This window comes from Gavia stellata, chromosome 29, assembly GCF_030936135.1.
Source record: "Gavia stellata isolate bGavSte3 chromosome 29, bGavSte3.hap2, whole genome shotgun sequence".
Lineage (NCBI taxonomy): Eukaryota > Metazoa > Chordata > Aves > Gaviiformes > Gaviidae > Gavia > Gavia stellata.
In genome coordinates this window covers 2,893,202-2,916,425 of record NC_082622.1, presented here as the reverse complement: position 1 = coordinate 2,916,425, position 23,224 = coordinate 2,893,202, and the positions used below count along the sequence as shown (strand labels likewise).

General features: G+C 49.0%; 3 protein-coding genes across 3 annotated transcripts; 1 reads left to right on the top strand and 2 right to left on the bottom strand.

The window, feature by feature from the left end:
* Positions 1-7,443: 7,443 nt before the first annotated feature.
* ZBTB8B (zinc finger and BTB domain containing 8B) lies at positions 7,444-11,899 on the bottom strand. Its single transcript, XM_059830892.1, has 3 exons — positions 10,948-11,899; positions 8,091-8,269; positions 7,444-7,761 (listed from the first exon to the last, which is right to left on the bottom strand). Exons 1-3 carry the CDS (start codon positions 11,891-11,893, stop codon positions 7,444-7,446), a joined length of 1,443 nt encoding a protein of 480 aa, XP_059686875.1. The 5' UTR covers positions 11,894-11,899.
* A 443-nt stretch (positions 11,900-12,342) lies between these two features.
* On the top strand, positions 12,343-19,497 carry BSDC1 (BSD domain containing 1). The gene is made up of 10 exons (XM_059830789.1): positions 12,343-12,353; positions 12,550-12,610; positions 14,368-14,422; positions 14,835-14,950; positions 15,343-15,411; positions 15,621-15,702; positions 15,893-16,293; positions 16,330-16,432; positions 17,527-17,630; positions 18,206-19,497. The coding sequence occupies exons 1-10, from the start codon at positions 12,343-12,345 to the stop codon at positions 18,236-18,238; spliced, it is 1,035 nt and encodes a 344-aa protein (XP_059686772.1). The 3' UTR covers positions 18,239-19,497.
* Positions 19,498-20,621: 1,124 nt separating this feature from the next.
* On the bottom strand, positions 20,622-21,841 carry TSSK3 (testis specific serine kinase 3). Its single transcript, XM_009808010.2, has 2 exons — positions 21,697-21,841; positions 20,622-21,283 (listed from the first exon to the last, which is right to left on the bottom strand). The coding sequence occupies exons 1-2, from the start codon at positions 21,839-21,841 to the stop codon at positions 20,622-20,624; spliced, it is 807 nt and encodes a 268-aa protein (XP_009806312.2).
* Positions 21,842-23,224: the final 1,383 nt, after the last annotated feature.

Sequence of the window (23,224 nt, the reverse complement as noted above, 5' to 3'; positions counted from 1 at the left end):
TATATTTGGCTTTAGTTAATTTCTCGGCATCATCTTTACTGTCATCAGCTTTCCGCGTGTCGAAGCCAGTAGACTCACCCGCTATTTCTGTAGTTAGTTTCCTTCACGAAGATCCCGAGCTGCATCCTTGCTGTCTTCTAGTACAAATACAAATGCTTATTCAACCTCCAGGTCACCAGGAGATCACTTCATTTTTCAAAACGAAAAGGAAATGATAATACACTGTCCTAAAACTTTGAGTACAGGGAAGAATCTTCCATCTTCCAGTACGCCTCACAGTAACCGAGCAGGCCATCTTCTGAACAGAGTTTACAGATTGGGAAAAGTCCGAGATTTGATGGCAGTGTTAGCAGGCAGCAGCTGCACAAGCATCTCAGCATCACTTGTCAGTAGCTTCATCTATACTAGGGACCCAAATTCCTAATTCTGTACCAATAGAATTAGACTAAATCCTTGTTAGGCATATTCTTATCTTCAGCCCAGCTTCCCTTAACACCTAAAATTGTGGCATATTTGCATACAGCTCATCTATGTTGATGACTTAGACCTTGATCTAAACAATTCATTGTCCCCGAATCATTAGCAATCTCTTTGATGACCTCTCATCTTCCTTGATTGCCCTGCACTCCTGCTTTCCTTCTCCCACAGTGAGAGTCCTATTCACCAAGGACGGTCACAACCCAGTGGCCCGCAGAGCCAAGGAGACCAGAGTGGGGATGAGTGCTTCGTGCCCCACGTTTTTCATGTCAAAAATGGAAAAAAAATGTATACTTACTGTGAGATTAGTATTTATTTAATGTTTTCTGTTCTTTAACTGTAAGAGAACCGGACTACATACAACAATATAAACATATATAGTACATACACAATATAACATACAACAAAGACAAATTCAGTAAAGCACCACTGTAGAAAAAACGTTACAAAAAGCACTTAAAGATTTGATCCCCACCCTTTAAAAAGGGTAAATTGCCTGTATGGTGGAGATGCACGTTAATCCTCAACTTTGGTTCAGTTTGTTTTTTCTCTCTTCCACCCTGACGCATACACTCACAGACATCCCGGCATCGGCACAGGTACACTTGCAGATCCGGCAGCTTGCTGTAAAATATCGGTGCAACTTCTCCATTACTGATCCATTACTGAAAACGTTCAGTTATTACACCTGGAAAGGTCTGCTGGCTTCACACTGCTACCTGGGTCATACTCTGTGTTGTCTGTGAATGCTGCCAAGCTGTCTTTTGTAAAATACTATAAAGACCCACAATTCAGAACTTTAGGCCATCTTTTTCCCCACATAGAAGTATTGATCCCAAATACCTGTGGAAGCAGAGCACCAGATATCAGTCCCTTCTTTCGCTCCCTAGCACTCCTCTTTCCCATCAAAATAATCTGCTTTACATTGGATACTCTTTCTTCACCACTTTTTTTTTTTTTTTAAAAGTTACCCTTATTTTGCTTGTACTGGAGCATTTTTTAAAAAGTCATAATCTGCTATGTTTAAAGGTTCAGTAAACAACAAAAGAAGAGTTAAAACAGTAAAAAATATAAAAGACTATGGACATTCAGAGAAAGGCAAGGTAACTAAATTTCATATACATCAGATTCAGGTGGTACAAATGAAAGTGTTATTGTACCAATTAGTATTTTAGGACAATTTACTTTTGATTAAACTACTCCACTGATCTGTCTGGAGATACTGCATTAACTGGCAACATTTGCACATTAGTTTTCAAAACTGAAAAAGAAGATCTTCCTCTCCTGCCTTAACAAATATACAGCATCTTGTTTAATAATACAGTGCTATTACTTCACTGGCTTTCACTTGGACAGGTCCTGGAGTGGGCTTGGAGATTTAGGAAGGTCCTTGAATCTCCCCAAAAATCCATCTGCATGATGGTTTCTCAAATAAGCAGGTTCTAAAAATCAGGACATCTCCCCAAAGTATTAATTCTTGTTTAGTTAGTGAGTATTCTAGTTTTCAGTTTCATACAGGAGGAGAGAAGAATCCTCCAAGTCTCCAAAGACTCAGGTATTCAAATTTTTTTGTGATCTAGAAACAGCTGTTATAGCTACCAATAGCTATTATTTACCAACAAAAGACACCTTTCTTGTATTAGAAGCACAAACAACTAGAAACAAGAAAAAAACAATTTCAAAGTAAGCTTCCTATTTTTGTTTGAGTGATACACACTGGTTTGGGTCAGAGCTCACATACCTTCCTTATTAACAACCAAACAACAAGACGGAATTTGAAAAATCAGTAGCACAGTCATTGGCTCCAAAATTAAATTTGTGTTCACACAATTCCCCTCCAACCCAAAAAGAAGCCAGCAGCTAAAAATTAAAATAAACCTCGCCACTGAAGAACTTTAAGAATTCTGCAAAACTGTAACTGTATGCTTAAATTCTACCCTTGTAACTAGTCTCGTGATCAATGGGACCGATCATGTGTGTCTAAGCCTTCATAAGACTTGGCTGGTTATGCTAAAAGCATGTAAGAATTACAGAGTCCTATATTTTGACAGTTAAAATATTTTGCATCTCAACTGGCAGTCCAAAGTTTAAAGCCTAGTATGTTGCCTTTGGATATTTGGGGATGGCGTTTCAAGTTGCTGTGTACAGCACACTGTTTTGAGAGGCTTTTTTTTTTTTTTGGGGGGGGGGGGGGGGGCACCGAGAGAGGTGGTGTTTGTTTTGATTTTTGGTTGTTTGGTGGGGTTTTTTCTTTTTAATTTACTAGTGCCCAAACACCTGCCTATAACATTTAATAAAAACCAAAAAAAGTTTTTATATTCACTGGTTGTGTTTTACTGAAAGTGCTTTGCTGACCTACATGGCAGAGATGATGACATCTTAACTATAACTCCAGACCCAAAAGCAGCTCTGTGTGGGCATGCACACCATACGTACGTGTATAAATGGAGCAGCTGGCCAGGTTTTAACAACTTCATGCCCTTTATATTCTCATACGTGTTACTAATGTTTCTAGACGTGTAGAAAATCTGAATTTCAAACAATCCAAAAAAAGGCAAAAACCAGACTGTCTTCAGTTACTCAGTTGACATGTTAACAGTGGCCTTTAAGAGAAGAAATGCAATTTTAGGGCACTGTCAACTTAAGTTGGATCCAAAAATCTTTAATACTAACAAACATTGTTTAATAATTTTTAAAAAACCCAATAATAAATGTTGAAATATGAGTAATTCCCAGGCACTTCTGAAACAAAAATGTATAAACCTAAAGATCCCAAGAAACTAAAAGTGAACAGATTTCACTATCTGAATGAAAACAGTAAAAAGAAAGAAAGGGTTATTACATTTTTTCATTGATTCAGGATATTCTAAATCAACAAGTAAATACAGGTTTTAAATATCATAGTCTGTAAAAGCAAGTTTAAAGTCGTCCGTTTGTGAAATATCCAATATTGCTCAAAATTATCTAGAAAGAATATTTGGGAGTCTGTTCCCCCCACCCGCGTGTGTTTTCCTGTAGGCATTTGACAGCATTTTCTTCTAGCTAGGATCAGTGACTGCTTCCCAGTTGCATGGATTTTTCTCAGCCAGCATGAAAAATGAAAAGCTTTAAAAAGAGTTTAAAAAGTTAGGATGATTATAAAACTACAAAAACTGGTAAGGAAACAAAGTCAGTGTTAATAATATAAAAGATTTTCTAAAAAACCCACTTGCTGGATTTTAAGTTGACAGCATCCTTTTAGTGTTTTCCTACCAAGAATCTGATTCTTGCTTGCAAAGTGTCTGTCACCAGAAATGGATATATTCTTTTTTTAATTCCCAGAAACTGAAATGTGAGCCTTAATCTAGACACTCTCAGGTTTTACTCGGTCAACTTTTGAACGGTACAAAATCAAAGCAACCCTCTCAGAGAGTTTTATTTTCTAGACAACCAAAAAGCTCCAGAATGCTCCAAGATCCACAAATATAGTTAAGTCACTTCTACAAATAAGGTTTGGTTTATAAGAATTTGTCATTTAAACTAGACTAAAGGACTTCAGTTATGAAACTGCCTTAGAAAACATGAGTAAATTAAATAATCACATTTGGAAGATTTACAAGGTCTTGCACCAAGAGGTTAAATGGACTACGAATACCAGTGCAGCATGTATTCCTTTAGTGAAATACAGTGCAATTATGTGCAAAAGAACGTTAAAACTTGTACTCCTAAACAAAGTCAATTACGTAGAGCTAAGACTTTAAGATATGTAGTCCGCATGGCCTTTAAAAAACTTTGAGAAAGAGATTATATTAGAAATAACTTTCCTAAAAACATTATTTTTGATTCTTCATTAAGCACCATATGAATATTTTAAAACGGCTACGTCATTTTCTCAAAGCTTGTAGAGGCTGGATCTACAATGGAAGATTTCAGGAAAAACATCCAAAAACTAAGTGGAAATCACAGCAAACAGATTTACATGAACATCTGGTCACAAGAATGTGGATAAACGACATCCTCTTCTAAATACAAAGGCTGAAGGACTCCACTGAAAACAAAGCGACACAATATGACATCAACAGGAAACATCGATTTTGGTGGTCACTTTCAATCTGGAACGTGAACGGCGTACCCCCCACCCACACCCCTTACCCAGCATTACACAAACCTTAACACAGCTCCATTCTCTACGCACAAGACACACAAGAACAGTCTCTAAGACCAAAGAAAGCAGGTTGAAGTATAAGCGCTGAAGGTCTCTGCAGTCATTCCTGCAGCTCTTATTACATACAGACTTTCAAAGAGGTTCATTTTCCCTACCCTGAATGTCTTCACAGTTTCAGAGTTAGCTAGCCCGCACCTCAGCACAGCTCAGCCGTGTGAGAAGCTAAATCTCCTGACAATTCAATTGTGGCCCACTAGCCAGAACCACACTCAGCTGATACTCCGTATCTACCAGCCTCTACCATATTTACAATGAAGGTGGCATCTTCATGCTAGAATGACCAGAAATTGGGATGCCTGGTCACTAAATATAATTTTGGATTCCTATTTACATTCTTACTCCACTTTCATTAGCACGTTAGTCTCCTAACAAACACAGATACCGTCACTCTTTTTCAGGTGTTCTCACACACAGAAGTCCTTGCTTTATCAGATAAGCAGATACAAAAATACCCTCTGATGTTGGATGGACTCAACAAAAATAGAGCAGTAGTCCAAAAGACTAGCCTTGGTAGGCTGGAGGTGGCATTTTCAAGTGTGCTGGCATGATTTACAAGCCCACATTTTGCTCAGATTTTCAAAGGTGCTAAGAACCCAAAACAACAGCAGGATTTTCAAAGGAGCTCAGCTCCAAATCCGGCATCTACATGAGTTGTCTCTTTGATGGTCTTAATTTAGACAACTAAAATAGGGGCTATAAAGCCCTGAATTCTTCAAAGATCTTGTCCCAGTGAGATTTTTCTATGATGATGTGTGCCACTATGATACTGTCCAGCTATTACAAACTCAAATTTACAGATGACCTGGCATAGGGACTACTGAAAGCTTATGGAACTTGAGTTACAGAAAATAAACATAGCACGTGATGCCAGTATCTTCTTGTGAAGGCGACACTCATCAAGAACTTAGACCAGAGAGACATTTCAAAACAAGTCCCTTTACTTTCTGCTATTTTCAGGAATTGCTAGTAAAGTGACATTTAAAAAGAAACTTGTTTCTTCTTTCCTCATCCTATTTGATCTGGCAATGAATTCTTAACTGTATTTGTGACATCAGAATCACCTCTCACAAGTAAATTGCAACATCGTTATAGGACTACTGTTTCACAGTAGGATGAAGCAGATACTGAAAAAGAACAATTCAGCTTCTCTATGTAAAATAAAAGCACAAGGTATGCAACCCCCCCCCAAACCTGGTTAAATCAGAGGGCTCTTTGTTTTTTGGGTTCCATCTAACGTGTGCCAAGTGTAAAGTCTTTACAGGAAAAACCTCAAGAAGCACTGTCTCATTAAGTGGGAGGAACCGCTCATTCTTTGTCAGCCATGTCTGTCTACAGGCTTCTGATCTAGCACTTACTCCAGACAGAAAGGCTCGTACAATTTGCCTTTTCATGAAATACTTGTGAACAGCATAGCAAAGAAGCATTAACAGTCTTATTTCACAGTATATTTCAGTTTTGTCTCTTCATTAGGAAACAGCAGGTTGCCCATAAGCAAACAGGCTTTCTGTTGGTGGTGTGTTTTCTTCTAAAGCTTCCCAGCTTGATTTTTGATAGCTTATATCAACTTGCTACTGGAAAGGTAAAAAAAAACTCACCTCCTTTGAAAGCCAACCTTTATCTATCCCAGCAAAGAAACATGAGGTCCACATTGGAGTTTTTTAAAAAAAAAACCCCAAAACAGTACTTGGATAAATTCACACAACATAAACCATGAGAAAGATCACCAAAGACTAAAAGAAAATATAGTAGAAGAGAAAGAAAAGCATTTGCATACAAAGAGGCCAATAAAAATTTCTGACATTTCCTACCCAATAGTTTCAAAAAGGGTATTCAGAGCTCTTTTATATGCATAGCTCAGATATTTATGTTTAACTGCTCCTCAGATTCACCAGTTGTGAATCTGGCTATTTAATCTACCAGAATCAGAATTCCCAAGTAACCTGATTGACAGCTTTTAACTTCTACTGTAAAAAGCTGAAGAGAATTGGGCAGTTCGCTTAGTCTAAACTGAGAGACCAGGACACTAAACACCATAATGCGTGCTTAATGTTTCTTAAGCCAAGACTACTCATGTCTAAATGACATTAAAGACACATCTGAAGATCTATAGTCCGAGCTCTTGAAAGAGGAAGATGCAGTAAAAACAATTCAGAAAGAGAAGCTTGTTCTCTAAATACCTGCAATTAAGGACACGGGAAATATATTTATTCTTACTGTCTATTCCTTCATCAGCAGCATATTTTTGTTATCCTGATTTGTCTGCCCTAGTTTCCAGGTTAAATCCAGTCTAAGCAAACACTTAAGGTTTATAATTTAGATAATACTGTCCTAATACAGAAGGATCACAACTTAGTTTAGAAAGTCCCAAGATAATGGATGAAAACTACATTTCTTTTAATGTAATCTTCAGAGAAAAGATAGTGCCCCTTTCAGATCAGGCATTAAGGACCATAACAGCATTATTTGAAGAAACCTGTTATCAAAACAACACAGAGATGTTCCACCTGCAAAATCAAAACTAGGAGGCAGACACACCACTGGAAATTGCTCAAGTACAACCTCTGTGAACGCCAGACAGAGGGTTCACAGATTTCTGGTGCACAGCACTGAAAACTTAAAAGTATTAAAAATTCCAATTCTCCCCAATCTTCTATTAAAAAAACAGAATAACAGTCTCACTAATCAGGTAAATACACAGTTTTCTGTTGCAAGCCAGCCACTGTCAGGGAGACACTTTAAACACTCCCACTCTCCTCTCACTGCTACATAAGTGTTTCTCGGTCTGATAAGCTCCTGTGGATTTCCTGCTTGTCATCACCATCAGCATCATCATCATCAGCTGGATCATTTTCCTCTCCAGACTCCACATATATGGGCCAATCGTTATCAGCATCACCTTTCTCTTGGCCTTCTGATGAAGGTTCCATTAGGCTGAGGTTAATGGGCATCGAATCCTCGTGGGTGGTGGTCACGCAGGTGCAGCTGTCGCACAAGCCAAAGCGTCGTAATCCTTGAGACAGGCTACTTGTGAACGTTCTCCTGCAACCTTTACAGATAATTGGCTTGTTTGATCGATGCACCTGAAGTTAAAAAGAGAACATTATGGTAAAAAAGGCAATCTGCCTTCTTGCTTTAATTCCTTCTAGGGTGCTGGTTTGCATATATTGCTAGAACAGAAAAACATCTACCCTTAAGCTAAAGGGTAGATGATCCCATCACATTTCCAGTGACAAAGATTTGGGGCCACATAAATACTAATGAACCGTATATCAGTGGCTTGAACTTATTATTAGAAAAGTTTCTCTCACCTTGGCAACAATCATTTTGTCCAACGTATTTTGGGAAATACGATTGGGAAATGCCAAAAACTTTTAAAAATTTACCGAGAAAGATAATCTTTCAAACTTACACTCAAGGCATGACTCCGAAGGTGTTCCTGGCGAGTGAAACGTTTCCCACACGTCTCACAGGGGTAGGGTCTCTCACCTGTGTGAGATCGAATGTGCCGTTTTAGTATTCCTTTCTGTTTAGCCGTGTAGGGACAGAACGGACATTTGTGAAGCTTGATTGGCACAACTAACACATCACCTTTTGAAAGAAAACAGAGTGCATTAGATGAGGCAGTTCACCAATGTTAGCTATGTTGGCTTCTTATCCTCCTTGCTGGAAATCTGAGTCACGATAATTGACTTTCCCCTCTTTTTTGTATTTGGCTTACCTGGAATTTCTGTAGGTTGTGCAATTTCAGAAGACATTCATGCAGCTGCAGACGATCAAGTCCCTTGAAAATCAGCTTGCTTATACTTACATAGCTGATACTCTAAGGGAGTTGGCTCACAACAGAAAAACAAATTAATTTTATTTTAAGAAGCCATTTAATCAAGTGCCAAAAATTTGTTTTTAGTGCAGTGGCATCTCTGCACTATCTCAGCCATAGAAATTCTCCTATTTTTTTTTAAGACACCGTTAGCGTTAAACAGCATTAGAAACTAAAATCTTTAACACAAATTACAGGTGGAAGTAGTGCAATGTTTCCCATAGCTTTTACAACATGCATAGATTTAGATGTGAGGAACTCATCTAAAAAACTGAATGCTTGTTTCCACTGCCATTCACTTTAGCCTTTCTACTGGAAATAACAAGATGAAGGATTCCAATACATTTGCTCATGATATTTTACTTTTCCTAAAATCAGACTATATGCACACAAGTAATATGTAATTTATGAAGTCAGACACAAAAATAGAGAATTAAATGTGAAGATCACATTTTACATAAACATGGGTATTGCCAAGTTTTTCAGTATCAGTCCAGATATGAGCTTCCTTTCCAGCATAAAGGTTGACATGTTATGCTAAAAGATTAGTTTTCCCTGTTTCAGGTACCGGTTCAGGAAAGCCTTTGCACGTCAAGCCTCGAGCTCTGTTAACAGCTACACAAAAGTAGGTGGGGCTGTAGAACGTTCCTTGTACTAAGGTTTGTCCAGCCCAGTCTCAAAAAAAGGAGTGTCTAGTATTAAAGTGTGGCTATCAAGTGAAATTCATCTTGCCCGATTTTGGACCTTCACAAGGTATTGCTACTACCTGCGGGGTGTTTTGAGCTCCCGTTAAAAAAAAGAAAAGTAGTTCTTAGACCTGCCTTGCTTCCAGGCTCTCTAGAGGTGCCTGTGTACCCTCTATCAGCTGTGCAGGGGACCAGGATGACTGGAACAGATGTGGACACTTGAAAGTAAGTGGTATTTATCTCATCTGTTAGCCTGAATGCATGAGAAAACCATTATTTTATCAGGACTTTGTATTTCTCATTCCTGGTGTCTTGTGAAAACACTAAGATAGCAAGAGCACTAAAAGCTGAGCAGAGATACTTCCATTCTACTAAATGCTTACGATGTTCAGTTTTAGCAGAGAAACATAACTCAATGCAAGGTTTGGGATTTTTTCCCCACTATTTAAAGCACATCTACCATTAACATTTCTAATACATTGTCGTAACACCTTATGTTTTCTATTGAATTCTAGAACCATTTCCCTTTTAATGATTCATTAACAGTCTGAAGATTTTAAGAGGGGAAAAAAGTAAGCAAAGTTTGTGTGTCAGATGTTCTTGCCTTGCTACATGTCAAAAACCATAGGTGTGATCTGGTGACAGCACTCTGTTCTGGTAACTTCAGTCTTTCTGGGACTGCAAGACTGGATTTGTGATTTTATCAGATTTCCTATTTTAAAGCAGTGAGAGAATATATTTGGTTTATTTGCTTTAAGATCACACACACATGCTTGAGCTGGAAATGACATGAATATAAGCTTGCTATCTAGAGTCAAATATTCAGTGAAAGATTTCCTGTCTGTTGCTCACACCATTATTGCATTTGTCACATCCTGAACAGCCATGGCATTGCAGCCTTTGTCAGAGCCATCTCCCCTCTTCGTAAGGCAGTTGGGACGAGGCAATTTGTGCGCCAACATTACTGCAAGCAGGTAAAATGCCCAAATCCTTATTGTCCACATCAGGAGAAATGCGTATGGACGCGACCTCCTTCTTCTCCAGGTCCCTGACACCGCTGCTAGGAGATGCTCCTGTCAGCTGAGACATCCCACCAGGCACTGGGCTTGGGAAAGCAGCGGAATCTCTGCCGACCAGCAGCTGAAAAGCGAGTCTGCCTCTAGAGGTAAAAGTTGTCTCGTCTTTATGCAATACCACAGAGTTTAAAGCTTTCAGCGCTCTTAAAGAATTTCTAGGTATCACTCAGTACTGAATAAAAGTGATTTCTGCCCTTTTGAAGTTCAAAGTAAGTAACAGCAAACAGACTCTCATCCAGCCACCGATGCGCTGGCAGGAGCTCCAGTGGCACAAGCTACTTCTGGTCTGTCAGGTTCTACAGCAGATCCCTCTTGTGGCAGCTCAACTTATCTTTCCGATTGCTCTTTACAACACTAACACTATGAGAGGAAGATTCTTTTTGAAAATTCGCCTGCCATTCAACGAGGTCCCAAATGAGACTGTTTATTAAAGCAGCGTCACCAACACCAAGATCCAGCATCTGTTTCAAAGAGACTGTAAAAGCTGTTAGAAATACTTACCTCCCAAGCGCTGCACTGAATAAATGAGTACAGCTTTCTTTTCGAGTCCAGAACAATAGTTTATTTTGCTACGGCATAATATTCAGCAATATATTCCTGAACAAGAACAAGAGTAACAAAGGCAGTCGCACAACTAAGTGGTTTCCTCCTCAATTATACAGACTACACGCCCCGGAGTCCTCTCACCTGTGTCCTCACCATACCAGTCGCTGTGAATGTCCATCATGGAACTCATGGCTACCCCTGCCTCCTCCGGCCTACCCTCAAAGCCCCGGACAAAGTGATGAACCACATCATCCTTTCTCTGAGCTGAGCTGTTGCGCAACAGGGCCTCTAGGAATTGTTTCATGTGATAGTTATTGCAGGCCAGGTCCATCGCCTGCCCGCCGTGCAGCCCCTCTTCCATCTGCTCGAGGGACAACGGGGTGGGATACTGCGGCAGCCGTTCACCCACTTCTACCTCTACCTCATCCGAGTCAAACTCTACTTTGGGTTCCACCCCCTTGGGCAGCGAAGAATTAACGTCGTCCGGAGAGTCGCTGCTCACGGGGTCTCTGACCACAAGCTCCAGGGGATGGCAGCTGCTGCATTCACCACAGGGAGGATCTCTCTGGCAATCCGAAATCCTTTCCTTTTCCTGCAGGGAAGAGACAGAGGCAGAGCACTGGCTCTTTGAGCTGTACGAGGTGCCCTCTCTCGCAGAACTAGCGCTCCCGCTATCAGCCTGATAGAAAGCGGCTTCTCTCTCTATTTTCCTGCAAATATCTAACGATGACCTAATATACGTTTTGCAGAAGTTGACCACATCGGTCATCTGCAAATAGCTAGCCGCAGACATCACCTCAATAACATTTTCCCCACAGAGATCTAACTTCCCGGAATAAAGGAAATCCAGGATGATGGAGAAGGCCTCCGAGGTGACAATGTCCAGAGAGGCGGTGCTGTGGCGTCCGCTGTCTTGGATGTAGTGAATCAGCAGGGCTCGGAAATACCCGCTGTTGGCGAACAAGATGTTTTTGTGCGCTTTGAAGATCCTCCCCTCCACGATAATGCTGCAGTCGCAGAAGAAGTCCCTCTTGCGCTGCTCGTTGAGCTCTCCCAACAGCTTGGTGTAGTACGACTGCATCTCCATGGCTCCCGCCGCCGCCTCTGCCCGCTGCCAGAGCCAACGAGAAGGCACCGTCAGCCGGAGGGCTCCCGCCGAGCTCCCGGGGACCCGCCGCCGCCGCCGCCCCCCCCTGCCTCTCCCCACAGCCGCGGGTAACTTCTGCAGACCGGCAGCCGGAGGGGCCGGCAGCGGCCGCGCCGCCTCCCCGCAGACCCCCAGCCCTTCCCCGCCCCCGGGCGGCGTCGCCGCTGCGCCGAGGGCCTTCCTCCCCGGCACCGGGCGTCCCGCGGGACGCGCCTCCGCCGCGGCCCCTCACCTCCGCCGCCCGCTCCCCCCCGGCCGCCGCACCGCCAGCCGGCCGCCCTCCCGGCAGGAGGAGGAGAAGGAAGTGACGTAGGCGGGAGTCACGGCCCGCGGGGGCGGGGCCTGCGGGGTGAGGGGTCGGTAAATATTGGTGACGTCAGGCCGCCAAGATGGCGGAGGGGTGAGTTCGGCACCGCTGAGGGGGCGGCGGGGAACGGGTCGGGCCCAGGCCCGGGGCGGCGGGAGCGGGGCCGGCCTCGGGGGCGCGGGAGGGCCTGGGTCGTGGGGCGGGCGGGGGAGCGGGCTGGACGCGGGCAGGGCCGTGGCGGGGCTCGGGGCTGGGGTCAGGCCTGCCTGACGCGCGTGTCCCGTGGCAGGGAAGACGCGGGCTGGTGGCGGAGCTGGCTGCAGCAGAGCTACCAAGCCGTCAAGGAGAAGGTAGGAGGCGGTGGGCCGGGTCTGCGGGGCGGCCCCGGCACCCGCTGCCTAGGGGTCGGCGGGCTGAGGGAACCGCGGTGCTGGCCGAGCGCTGCACCGCGGGCTGGGCCGTAGCCGCAACAGCGGCTTTGTCAGCAGCGGTTCTGGTGCCTTCTGAGCCGGGCCTTAGCGACTGCCTGACGCCCGGGGAGGGCGTGGGGCTGTAGCACGGGCCGTGACCTCGGGAATGGGACCGACTGGTACGCGTAGAGGGAGTTCGCATGTATGTTATTATAACTATGGGAGTCGGGGACCTGACCGCTGCACTGGATCTTATGGCTCAAGGGAGCAGCGTTGGGCTCTGTTGATGTGAAAATCACCACCTGAGCAGGGAGGGCATCTGCTTGCAGCGTCGCTTTCTGATGTGTAATTTCCTGCCTGTGACAGCATTGCTTATGTTAATTATACACAAAACTCAGAACAAGGCTTTTCCTAACCTGTCTTTTTCTATTCTTAGCTTAAAAAACCCACTGTGATGTGTTTTGGGCGTAGCAGTTTTTCGTTGTTATTCTGGTTGTTACAGTCTTATCCATTGCACAAGTTGGGGTAAGGGCTCAGCTGGGTTAAAGGCTCTTGCACTTAAATATTTGTAATGTGCCAGGTGTTCCCAGAGTGACCTCGGCTTTGTTGGAGAGCAAAAAGATAACACAATCTATCTGTCATCTTCTTACAGTCTACAGAAGCTTTGGAATTCATGAAACGGGACCTGGCTGAGTTCACTCAAGTAGTGCAGCATGACACAGCTTGCACTATCGCTGCTACGGCCAGCGTGGTCAAGGACAAGCTGGCAGTGAGTACAGGAGTAAGAGAGCTGGGACTCTTGTTGGAGAAAGCAAAGCGGGGGGTGAATAGGCTGTACCTGCCACTAAGGACACGATCCTCTGAACAAACTCCAACATATAACCATGAGCTTCAGGTTTCAGACTTTCTCCCCGGTGCAGGTTTGGTGCCGAGCACTGTGTGGGATTTCCTTGCTGTAGCAGTGAGAAACCTCTGGAGACGAGTGGAGAAAGGTTCCCTCTGCTTTCCCTCTCCCTGTGTGCCATGTAGGTGGGATACTGGCAGTGTCACTGTAGTATGACATCGGACCTCTGCACAAGCTGTCAGCCTTAGCCCTGTACAGCTGCCACTGTGACAGTCCAACCCGCAAACCAGCCAGTCCCCAAACCTGGCTGTGTCGTTCCCTGCAAAGCCTAGGCTCAGTTCCTGACAAACCTATTACAAGGCCAGCCTGCTCTGCCACCACCTGAGGCTAGTGCCTGCCACCACACCCTTCTCCTAGCCCAGCCCTGGCCACACAATCGCCTCATTAGCACTTTTCTGAAAGGGAGAGACATCCTGCTTCCTTAAAGGAACCTGTCTAGAAAAGACTGAGACTTTTCCCGCTGCTGCAGACACATACTTACATTGTGCCACTTTCTCTCTTCAAGAGGACAGAAGGTTCCTCAGGTGCGACTGAAAAGGTGAGGAAAGGGCTCTCTGACTTCCTGGGTGTCATCTCAGACACATTTGCTCCCTCGCCGGATAAGACCATTGACTGCGATGTCATAACACTGATGGCAACACCCACCGGTACCACAGAGCCCTATGACAGCGCCAAGGTGAGTGCCCTGTTCCCAGAGATTCCCCCCGGGACATGGAGTCCTGAGCCCTGTCCTCTCGGGGCTCTGCTGCTGCCCCTCCACTGACAGCTCTGCTCTGTGCATCCTCTCCTCCAGGCTCGTCTCTACAGCCTCCAGTCAGACCCAGCCACCTACTGCAACGAACCTGATGGTACGGGGAGGGGCTTGGCACTGCTGCCGAGCCACGCTGGCTCCTGGGGCTGTGGCATGGGGTCTGTGGGCCGTCCTGAATTGCCCAGAGCCTTTCACCAGTGGGCCTGCGGGCTTGGCTGTAGATGGCTCACTGTTTATGGAGAGCACATCTGTCTGTTGCATTGGGGACTAGCTTAGACTGAGAGTTTGCTGGGCCAATTTAAACTGCCGCTACAGCTGGCGCTATGTGGCCTTGTGCTGACAGAGGACCCACGACGTGGGGCGGGCTCAGAGACCCACATCTCCCTCTTTCTTTGCCCCTCGCTCATCCCATCTGGTCTGGTCCATAGTATTTTTCCAGTTAAACTTCCCAAAACTGTTCCTGCCTTGTTTGTGCCAAGGACTATTATCTCTGTACTTGTCCTGTACAGGACCTGCTGAGCTCCTTGAGGCCTGGCTCTCTCAGTTTAACCTAGAGGAGAAGAAAGGGGAGATTGCAGAGCTGCTGGCAACCAGCCCTTCCATCCGGGCGCTCTACACCAAAATGGTAAGGTCCTGCCTGGCTCCTGTAGTGGGTGAGTTCTGACTTGGGGTATGGTGCAGGGAAGCACTGAGCTGCTTAGGCCCTGGAGCTGGTGGTAGAAAGGACTGTGGTTGCACGGTAAACTGGGACAGAGATATTAGGCAGCATATTGTATTTTTCTTCCCTGATTGTTTGTCCCGGGCCTGGAACAGAAATTCCTCTGTAGCTGTCTGTTGTGTGTCTGAGCATCTGCCGGTGCGTACCTGGGGCTTGGTCCCAGGCCTGTGCACCTGAAAATGTAGGTGCCTTGCGCAGGTTCCGAGGGTAGCTGCAAGGCTTGGGAGGAGAGGAGAGCAAGGCAGCAACTGCAGCCCTCCCTCTGAAGTGACTCACGGTGTTTCCCATGTTGTTCCCAGTGCCCGGTGGCTGTTTCCCATTCTGAATTCTGGCAGCGCTACTTCTATAAAGTGCATCGCCTGGAGCAGGTAGGTCAGGAGGGGGGTGTCTCCCCTGGTGGGTGGGCACTCCAGCCAAGGAGCTCTCTCATGCAGACCAAAGAGGCAGAAGATACTTTTCCTGGAAAAGCAGGGATCTGGGCTGCCTGGTCTGTGTCCTTGTTGTCCCTGACACTGAAATGCCTGGGGGAAGAGAGGACTGGGGCTGTGAGTCGCTGCTGACGCTGAATTCCCTGCAGGATGAAGCCCGGAGGGAGGCTCTGAAGCAACGAGCAGAGCAGAGCATTCACCAAGAGGAGCCAGGCTGGGAAGAGGATGAAGGTGAGTCAGATGGTTGGGGATCTGCGGGAGGGCTTGTGCAGACCTTGCCAGGTCTCAGTTAGAGAGGGTGGTGGCTCCTCCTCACTCCCACAAATTCAGCTCCCAGCCCAGCTGCAGCCAACCCTGCTGCACTGTCAGCTGCTGCTGCGCTTGCTGAAACATCTCTCGCTTCTCTTCTGCCTTCCTACAGAGGAGTTCTTGGGGATGTCACCCCTGCCTTGTGCAAACGTGAGATTTCCAGAAGCAGCAGAGAAAGAATCTGCCCCTGCAGCCCTGGAGGGAAGGCACCCCACTGCTCACAAGGGACCCTCAGAGGAAAGCTGGGCCGTCCTCCCTCCGGAGCCAGCCCCAGCAGAGGGGAGCCCCTCTGAGAGCAGTGAGAGCATCTCCCTTGTGACTCAGATTGCAAACCCTGCCTCTGTGCCTGCCGCGCAGCTACAGACTGGAGCACAGCCGGCCGGGGATGGAGACCTCTCCCAGAGGCTTCTGGAGGCCACCTCGGAAGAGCAGAGCTCCCTGCCAAAGCCCCCAGAACCTGGTCATCCTTCTGCACCTGCCCGGGAGTCAGCAGCATCCTCAGAGCAACCGGCTGTTACAGAGCGCAAAGAGGTGGAGAGCAAAGCCCAGGGCAGGACAGAGACTCTGAAAGAGGAAGGGCCAACAGATCTACGAGTCTTTGAGCTGAACTCGGATAGTGGGAAATCCACTCCCTCCAACAACGGCAAGAAAGGTGCGTATGTGAGGCCTGCACAGGGCTTGGAAACCTTCTGCTGGGGGTGGCAGCTTTTGGGGAAAGGGCTCTGATTTAGTGATGATGGGGGAGGAGAAAAGGGGTTTTGCCAAAATCACTCAGGAAGGTTAGATCCAAAGACTGTCTAATGGCTGAGACTAAAGTGGAAGCAAATCCTTATGCTGTTGGGCAGGGTCAAGTGGGTCACATCAGATGGTGACAGTCTACTCTCAGCAGGCGTCTGGGCCGGTGCCACAACTGGCTCTGGCCTGAGCCCTCTCCTGAGCCCCGTTGCTGGCCCTCCCTCAGGCGAATGGAGGGTGAGACTGCTCCAGGACCCCGAGGACGGATGTGCTGCAGCTCTGGCTGACACTATCTACAAATCTTTCATTGTAGGGGATTCTGCCTTCGGCAGAGCCTGCTGCAGGTCTCCCAGAATAATGGTTATGTTGGCTATAGGGTGATAAAGCTGCTGGAAGTAACCCGAGATCCAGCAAGGTGGCCAAGTATCATGAACTGGGGCTGTGTTGAGCAGAATCAAATTAGACAACAAATCAGAAGTCTGTCAGTTGACCAGGGTAGGCCTTTTGTCCCTGGCCTGCTGGGTACCGGGGCCGTGGTCTGTGTAGGGAATGTGGTGTTTCCTTCCCTCTGCATGTCACCCCTAGGAGTGTCCCTGCTGCTCCTCTGCCCCAGGAGGTTGTTCTTCCTGTTGGGGACTATGATAGTCCCCATATCTCAGTCACTCCTGTCACTCCTTGTCTGTTGTGTTTTCTGTGTGACTGAAACGTGACACATCCTAGTTCTCCCAGGCCAGAGGAGAACATGTTTCAGCGTTCACCTCTCCCACTTATTCTGAACCAGCCCTTGCTGTGAGGGAGGTGCAGCTCAGTCCATCCCATCTCTGTGAGCAAGCTGACAGCCTGCTCTTGGGAATGGGGGGGAGGTTTCTCTCCTCGAGCAGGCTGCGGTAGATCCGAGCCTCATGAATACCAGGGCTTTGTGGGCCTGCTTGGGCAGCTGCGTGCTTTGGCCATAGTGTCTGGAGAGAACGTGCAGCTCTGATGGCTCAGTCGTGATGTTTGTGGTTACAGGCTCCAGCACGGATATCAGCGAGGACTGGGAAAAGGACTTTGATTTGGACATGACTGAAGAGGAGGTGCAGCTGGCGCTCTCGAAGGTGGAAGTGTCTGGGGAGGTGAGTCGAGGAGAGGTGCTGACTCAAATAGGCAAGAAGATTGCTCCCAGAAACCATCAGCAACTCCCTGGGGTGATGCTGCATGAGCTCAGCTGTTGCTGGGTGCTTGCCCTGGGAGGTGGAGAGAGACTGCGGTGCTGCGGAGCGAGAGGGCGAATCCCTCGGCTTGAGCTCCGCTTCCAGCCCCTGTGCTGGAGCCAAGGCTGGGCAGCACGTTTCAGTGAGACCTGGCTGCTGCTGGCCTGGAAGGCAGCACTGCAGCAGGCAGCTGCCTGCCTAGAGCAGCTCGCAGGAGGCTTCTCAAAGGCGTGACTCGCTCTTTGAGGACACAGGCTTAGCTTGGGATCTCGCTGTGGGAGTCACGGGTGTTAGCTAGAGCAGAGGGTGGCTGTTCAGACATGCTTAAAGAGGGATGAGTGTGCAGGTTCCCCAAGGGGGAACAAAGCAAGCGAATCCCTGGTGTGAGGGTGTGGGAGCATGAGGATATGTCAGGCTTTCTGCTGACTCAGGTGCCCTGGGCAGGAGGAGCTGTTGAGTTACAGAAACTAACTGAGGGATGTTGCTCTTGTTTGCAGCTGGAAGATGAAGAGTGGGAAGACTGGGAATAAAACGACTGCTTCCAGTGTGTGTCACAGGCTCATTTCCACCATCGAATGTGAATTAAATCACGGACCGGCTGTTCCTTTGTGTGTAACTGTGCTGGGGATTGCAGTTCCAGGCTGGAGGAGTTTCATTCCTGCTAAATCCTGTGGGCAACTCAAGTGACCCCTTCAGACCTGGAGGAGGAGGAAGCAGGAGTTCACTCGTACACTTAGCTGCTAGGGAGCCCACCTTCTCAGTAGGTCCTAGAGACTGGTCAAGCCAAAACTGACTGCCCCAAAAGTGTCGGGTAGAGGCAGATGCGATGCAGTGAGGGGTCCCTGGGGCGAGCTGGGCACTCGGATGCTTGGCAGGATTGCTTGGTGCCAGCTGGCTGATCGTTTGCTTGTGTGTGCACGCGTAATCTACAGTGCAGCAGTTTAAAGGCTCTTGGATGCAAGCTGTGCCTGCTCTCTCACCGCTCTGCACTGCTGGCCAGGCCATCCCTGGAGAAAGCCCCCATGCAGGGAGTGGCTGGGGGCTGGAGGTGCTGCAGTAGAAGCCCCTTCTGCTGTGCCACTCATTGCCGCAAAGACAGGCAGTTGGCTTGTGGCTTTGACCCAAAGCTGGGCCATGCTGGAAGGAGCCAAACTCCCTGCCAAACCCTGAGCTTCTGCTTGGCTTTTTGTCTTGGAAGCTTTTTTTGATGGAAACTCCTGTTCCCTGCTGCAGGAGCAGCAGCTCCTCTAAGAGCCAAGACCTGCTGCTTCCCCCTTTGCAGCTGCACTGCCTTCCTCTACTGATTTTTTGTGTACCTCTAGTTAAATTTCCCAAGCAAAGTACTTGCGGCTTGCTCTTACCTGAGCCCTTCTGGGCGGGCAGGTGTTTAGGTTGCCCTGGGAGCAGAACCCCTCCCTTGCGGTGCCCAGTTCAGTCCTCACAAAGCCCCAGTCTGGCCCAGTGACTGCTTTAACCTCTGCCTTGGCACCAAGGCTCGTCCCTTCCCTCTCCCAGCCTGGGGGGAGGCCGAAGCGCCCAAGCGCGGGTGGTTGGCTGAGGCTGTGTCTGTCCGCTCGTCTGACTCCCCTCGTGTCCCACCCGCACCAGGCCCCACAGCCACCAAGGTCACAAGCTTTGCTGTGCTCACTTGGTTTCTGTCACTTAAGCCCCCTGTGACTGATTGCAATGCTTCCTTTGGACCCAGGGCCTCTCTTTTCGGGGCAGTTCCCTTCTAATAGCACGAGACGCTCCTCAGTGGATGTTGCTGATCTACAGTTATCCTAAAGGGACAGAGCCCTCGCTGCTATCTCTGGCCTTTCAGGTGGTGGTTTTATACATGCCACCTTTGTCCCTCTCCCCCTTCCAGGGCTGCTTTGTTGGAGCTGTGGGTTCCCTTCTGGTTTTGGATAGTGTTAACCCAGCTGCACTTGGAAGAGTTGGGGTTTTGGGTTTATGGGGGGGCTTTTTCCCCCCTTTGGGGTGATTCTCAAATGCAGCTGCCCACACAGGTGGATTGGTGGCAGCGGTGACTTCAGGCACTTACACAACAGCATGTCTGTCCTGCAAAACCCACGAGGGCCGGGGACTGAGCTACAACTCCCCCCCCCCCGCCCCCCGCTTGGTGTACAGCAGGCTCAGCAGAGCCTCTGAAACGTGCTGCAGCCTCACCCTGTCCTGGGCTCAGATTGAGCTGTAGCAGGAAATCCCGTGGTGGGTAGGTGACAGCAGTGGGGGTGTCAGGGTGAGGGGCTCAGGGCTGTGTGCCCTGGGGCTTGATGGTATGAGTCGCGGCTGGGTCCCTGGGCCTGTGGCAGAGCTCCGAGGGTGCAGTGCTCTCTTCTGTGTCACTTTTTTTTTTTCTTTAGTCGAATTAACCATTTGGTTGTCTGTGCAATATTCTCTGTTCTGAACTATTCCGCATCTCCCAGAGCCTTTTCTAGCTGGGGTGAAAACCAGGAACAATTCTAACAGCTGGTAGTTTTGTAACAATGACTTTCTCCAAACCTTTTACAGACTTGCAGTTAACAGCAATTAAAGGAGTTCTACAGAGTCTCTGCCTGTGTTGGGTGTTCTCATTTCCTTTGCCTGCGGGATGGGGACCCCTGCCATGAGAGGGTCTGCGTGTCAGCTGCTTTAAATTTCCCTTTCCTCCTAACCGCCTCAAGGGAGGTTTGCTTAGCTCGGAGAGGTGGACCAGTGCTGCCCCAGCCTGCTCGGAGCTCGTGTCTGCCCTGTTCCTCACCACTGACAGCCGAGGGCTTTGAGTGAGCTGATAAAAATGCCCTTGTCTCTGCCAGCCAGAGACGTGGCACACTGCCTGCGAGGCAGGAGAGATGGGAAACACTGATCTCCAAATTTATAGTCATTTTAGAAACAATCTGTCCCATTTGGGGAGAGGAGGGTGAGTCCTTCTCAGGGGTTAGTCAGCCACGGATGCCTGCTGACCCCCTCGATGGAGGGTCTCAGGGTCATGTCTGGTTCCAGGAGCATTTTCAGGAGGTTCTGGCACTCCCTGGAGATCCCCAGGTGCCCGGGGACTGAGACACCTTTCTGCTGCTGGTGCAGCATCTTGGGGATGTCGGTGTCATCGAAGGGCAGGCGGGCACAGAGCAGGGCGTAGAGGATGACACCCATGCTCCAGACATCGCCCCTGCGGCTGTCGTGGGGGACACCCTGCAGCACCTCAGGCGCTGCGTAGGCTGTGCTGCCACAGAAGGTCCAGCTCAGCTCCCTCTGGTCCCTGGGGAGCAGCTTGGCGAAGCCAAAATCTGTCAGCTTCAAGGTGTGGCCCTGCAGCAGGGCGTTCTCGCACTTGAGGTCGCGGTGGGCCACCCCGCAGTCGTGGCAGTACCGAATGGCCTCGACCAGCTGGCAGAAAAGCGCCTTGGCGCGGGGCTCGGACAGGGGACCCTTGTGGAGCACGTAGTCAAAGATGTCCCCGTCCTCTGCCAGCTCCATCACGAGGCAGATCTTCCCCTCTGCAGACTCCAGTATCTCATGCACGCGGATGATGTTCCTGTGGTCCAAGCGTGTGATGATCTGGAGCTCCCGGGGCAGGAATCTCTGAATAAACTCTGCCAAGAGAGGAGGCGGGTTTGCTCGTGGCATGGGGACAGGGACGTCCCTGAGCTGCTGGCTCCAGGCACCCCTCTGGGACTTGGCAGAGGGGATGGGTAGAGGAAGGGAAGGTTGTTCCGGGGTGTCTGGTTCCTTATGGCCTAGCACCATTCCCCGAGGGATGCTTGTCGAGGGGGGATGCTGGGCTCCACCAGCACTGTGCCATCCTTGTGGTTGGAGGGGCGGCCACCTAAACAGGTCCCAATCCTTGGGCCATGGTCCCCAGGCTGTTCCGCTGCCCCCTCCCAAGCACTGCCCCCCCATCTGCTCGCAGGTGGCAAGTTTGGGAAACTGGTTTTCTGCTGGGAATTAAAAGCCTCCAGGGAGGGACAGTGCCTGAGCCTGGAGCCCTTTCGGGGTCACCTCTTACCTTCTGAGCCTTCCTTCTTATCAATTATTTTAATTGCCACTTTCTTCTGGTGCTTTTGGGAAAAAGCCTCCTTCACTTTGGAGTACATCCCCTCCCCAATGGTCCTGCCAAGTTGGTAGCCATTGGCAAGCAAAAACCCCTCCATATCCTTGCCAGGGGCTGGGACCCTTCGCTCCCTCAGTTCATCCCACAGAGACGCTGCAACAGCATCTCAGTGCCCGGGGGCACCCGCAGCACCCCGGGGGGGCACAGGGGACCTTTTAAAACCCCAGAGTGCTATTGTGATGCAGTCGACGCTGCGTCAGTCGGGTGGCGGATGCGCAGTGAGGTGGGGGACAGGCTGGAACACTCTCTCGGTGAGTGGGGGCTCTTGGGGTGGGCACTGTGGAGGTGACAGGGCTGTTTGGGGACTCCCCGTGTTCCCCCTGTGCTCTCGCCGGTGCCGGGGGGAGCCGTGCTCGCCTGCCTCACCCACCCGCTTCTCTCCGGTCAGACGTGTCCAGGGCCCGGCCATGAGCTCCCAGCGGGCACCGCAGGCTCGGAGGTTCCCCATCGAGGCAGGCGACTGTCCCAGCTCGGCTGTGCCTCCCGAAACGCAGGAGCCGGTAGGCACCGAGCGGTCCGTGGGAAGGTAAGGGGGGCCAGCGCAGCCTGCGGGGTGCAGGGTCTGCCCTGGCACAGCCACGCCATGTCCGGTCACACAGAGCAGGTCCCTGCTCTGGCAAAGGCGGCTTGGTTTGCCCCCAAAAGCACCGTCTGATGGCTCGAACCCCTCCTTGCCCTGGGACAGGCTTTATCACTGCTGCCGGCAGGCTTTATTGGGGCAGGCAGCGTCCTGTGATGTGCCGTGCTGTGCCGTGCCATGCTGTCCCATGCCACACCATGCTGCACCATGCCATGCCATATCAGAAAATGCCATGCTGTGCTGTGCCGGGCCATGTTGTGTCGTGCCATGCCATGCCATGCCATCCCATGCCATACTATGCTGCACCATGCCATGCCATATCAGAAAATGCCATGCTGTGCTGTGCCGGGCCATGCCATGCCATCCCATCCCATGCCATACTATGCTGCACCATGCCATGCCATATCAGACAATGCCATGCTGTGCTGTGCCGTGCCATGCCATGATGTGCCATGCCATACCATGCTGCACCATGCCATGCCATATCAGACAATGCCATGCCATGCTGTGCCGGGCCGTGCTGTGCTGTGCCATGCCATGCCATGCCATTCTGGCCCGTGTCAGGCCATGCCGTGGCATGCCGTGGCGTGCCATGGCGCTGGGCTCACGGTGCTCTCTCCCCACAGGCAGCTGCGGCGATGCCCTGGCAGCCACTGCCTGACGCTGCCCAACGTCCCCATTGACGTGTTCATCGCCATGGGAGGGAGCGGCCGGCCTCGCACCACTTAATGGCCCCCGCGCCGCGCCAGCCGCAGCCAGCCCTGGAGCTGCAGAGCTGCCGAGGACACAGATTAGTGATGGACTTTGTAATAAAAGGATGTCTCAGAGCGTTTCTGCGCTCAA

Excerpts from the sequence above, each read along its gene's own strand:
- TSSK3 (XM_009808010.2), bottom strand. The coding sequence starts at position 21,841 with ATGGAGGGGTTTTTGCTTGCCAATGGCTACCAACTTGGCAGGACCATT. Across the intron at positions 21,284-21,696 it reads TAAGAAGGAAGGCTCAGAAG|AGTTTATTCAGAGATTCCTG; the intron begins GTAAGAGGTGAC and ends CTCTCTTGGCAG.
- BSDC1 (XM_059830789.1), top strand. Across the intron at positions 12,611-14,367 it reads ACCAAGCCGTCAAGGAGAAG|GCTCGTCTCTACAGCCTCCA; the intron begins GTAGGAGGCGGT and ends CCTCTCCTCCAG. Across the intron at positions 15,412-15,620 it reads AAGTGCATCGCCTGGAGCAG|GATGAAGCCCGGAGGGAGGC; the intron begins GTAGGTCAGGAG and ends AATTCCCTGCAG.
- ZBTB8B (XM_059830892.1), bottom strand. The coding sequence starts at position 11,893 with ATGGAGATGCAGTCGTACTACACCAAGCTGTTGGGAGAGCTCAACGAG. Across the intron at positions 8,270-10,947 it reads CTGGTATGGTGAGGACACAG|GTGATGTGTTAGTTGTGCCA; the intron begins GTGAGAGGACTC and ends TTCTTTCAAAAG. Across the intron at positions 7,762-8,090 it reads TTCGGAGTCATGCCTTGAGT|GTGCATCGATCAAACAAGCC; the intron begins GTAAGTTTGAAA and ends TTTTAACTTCAG.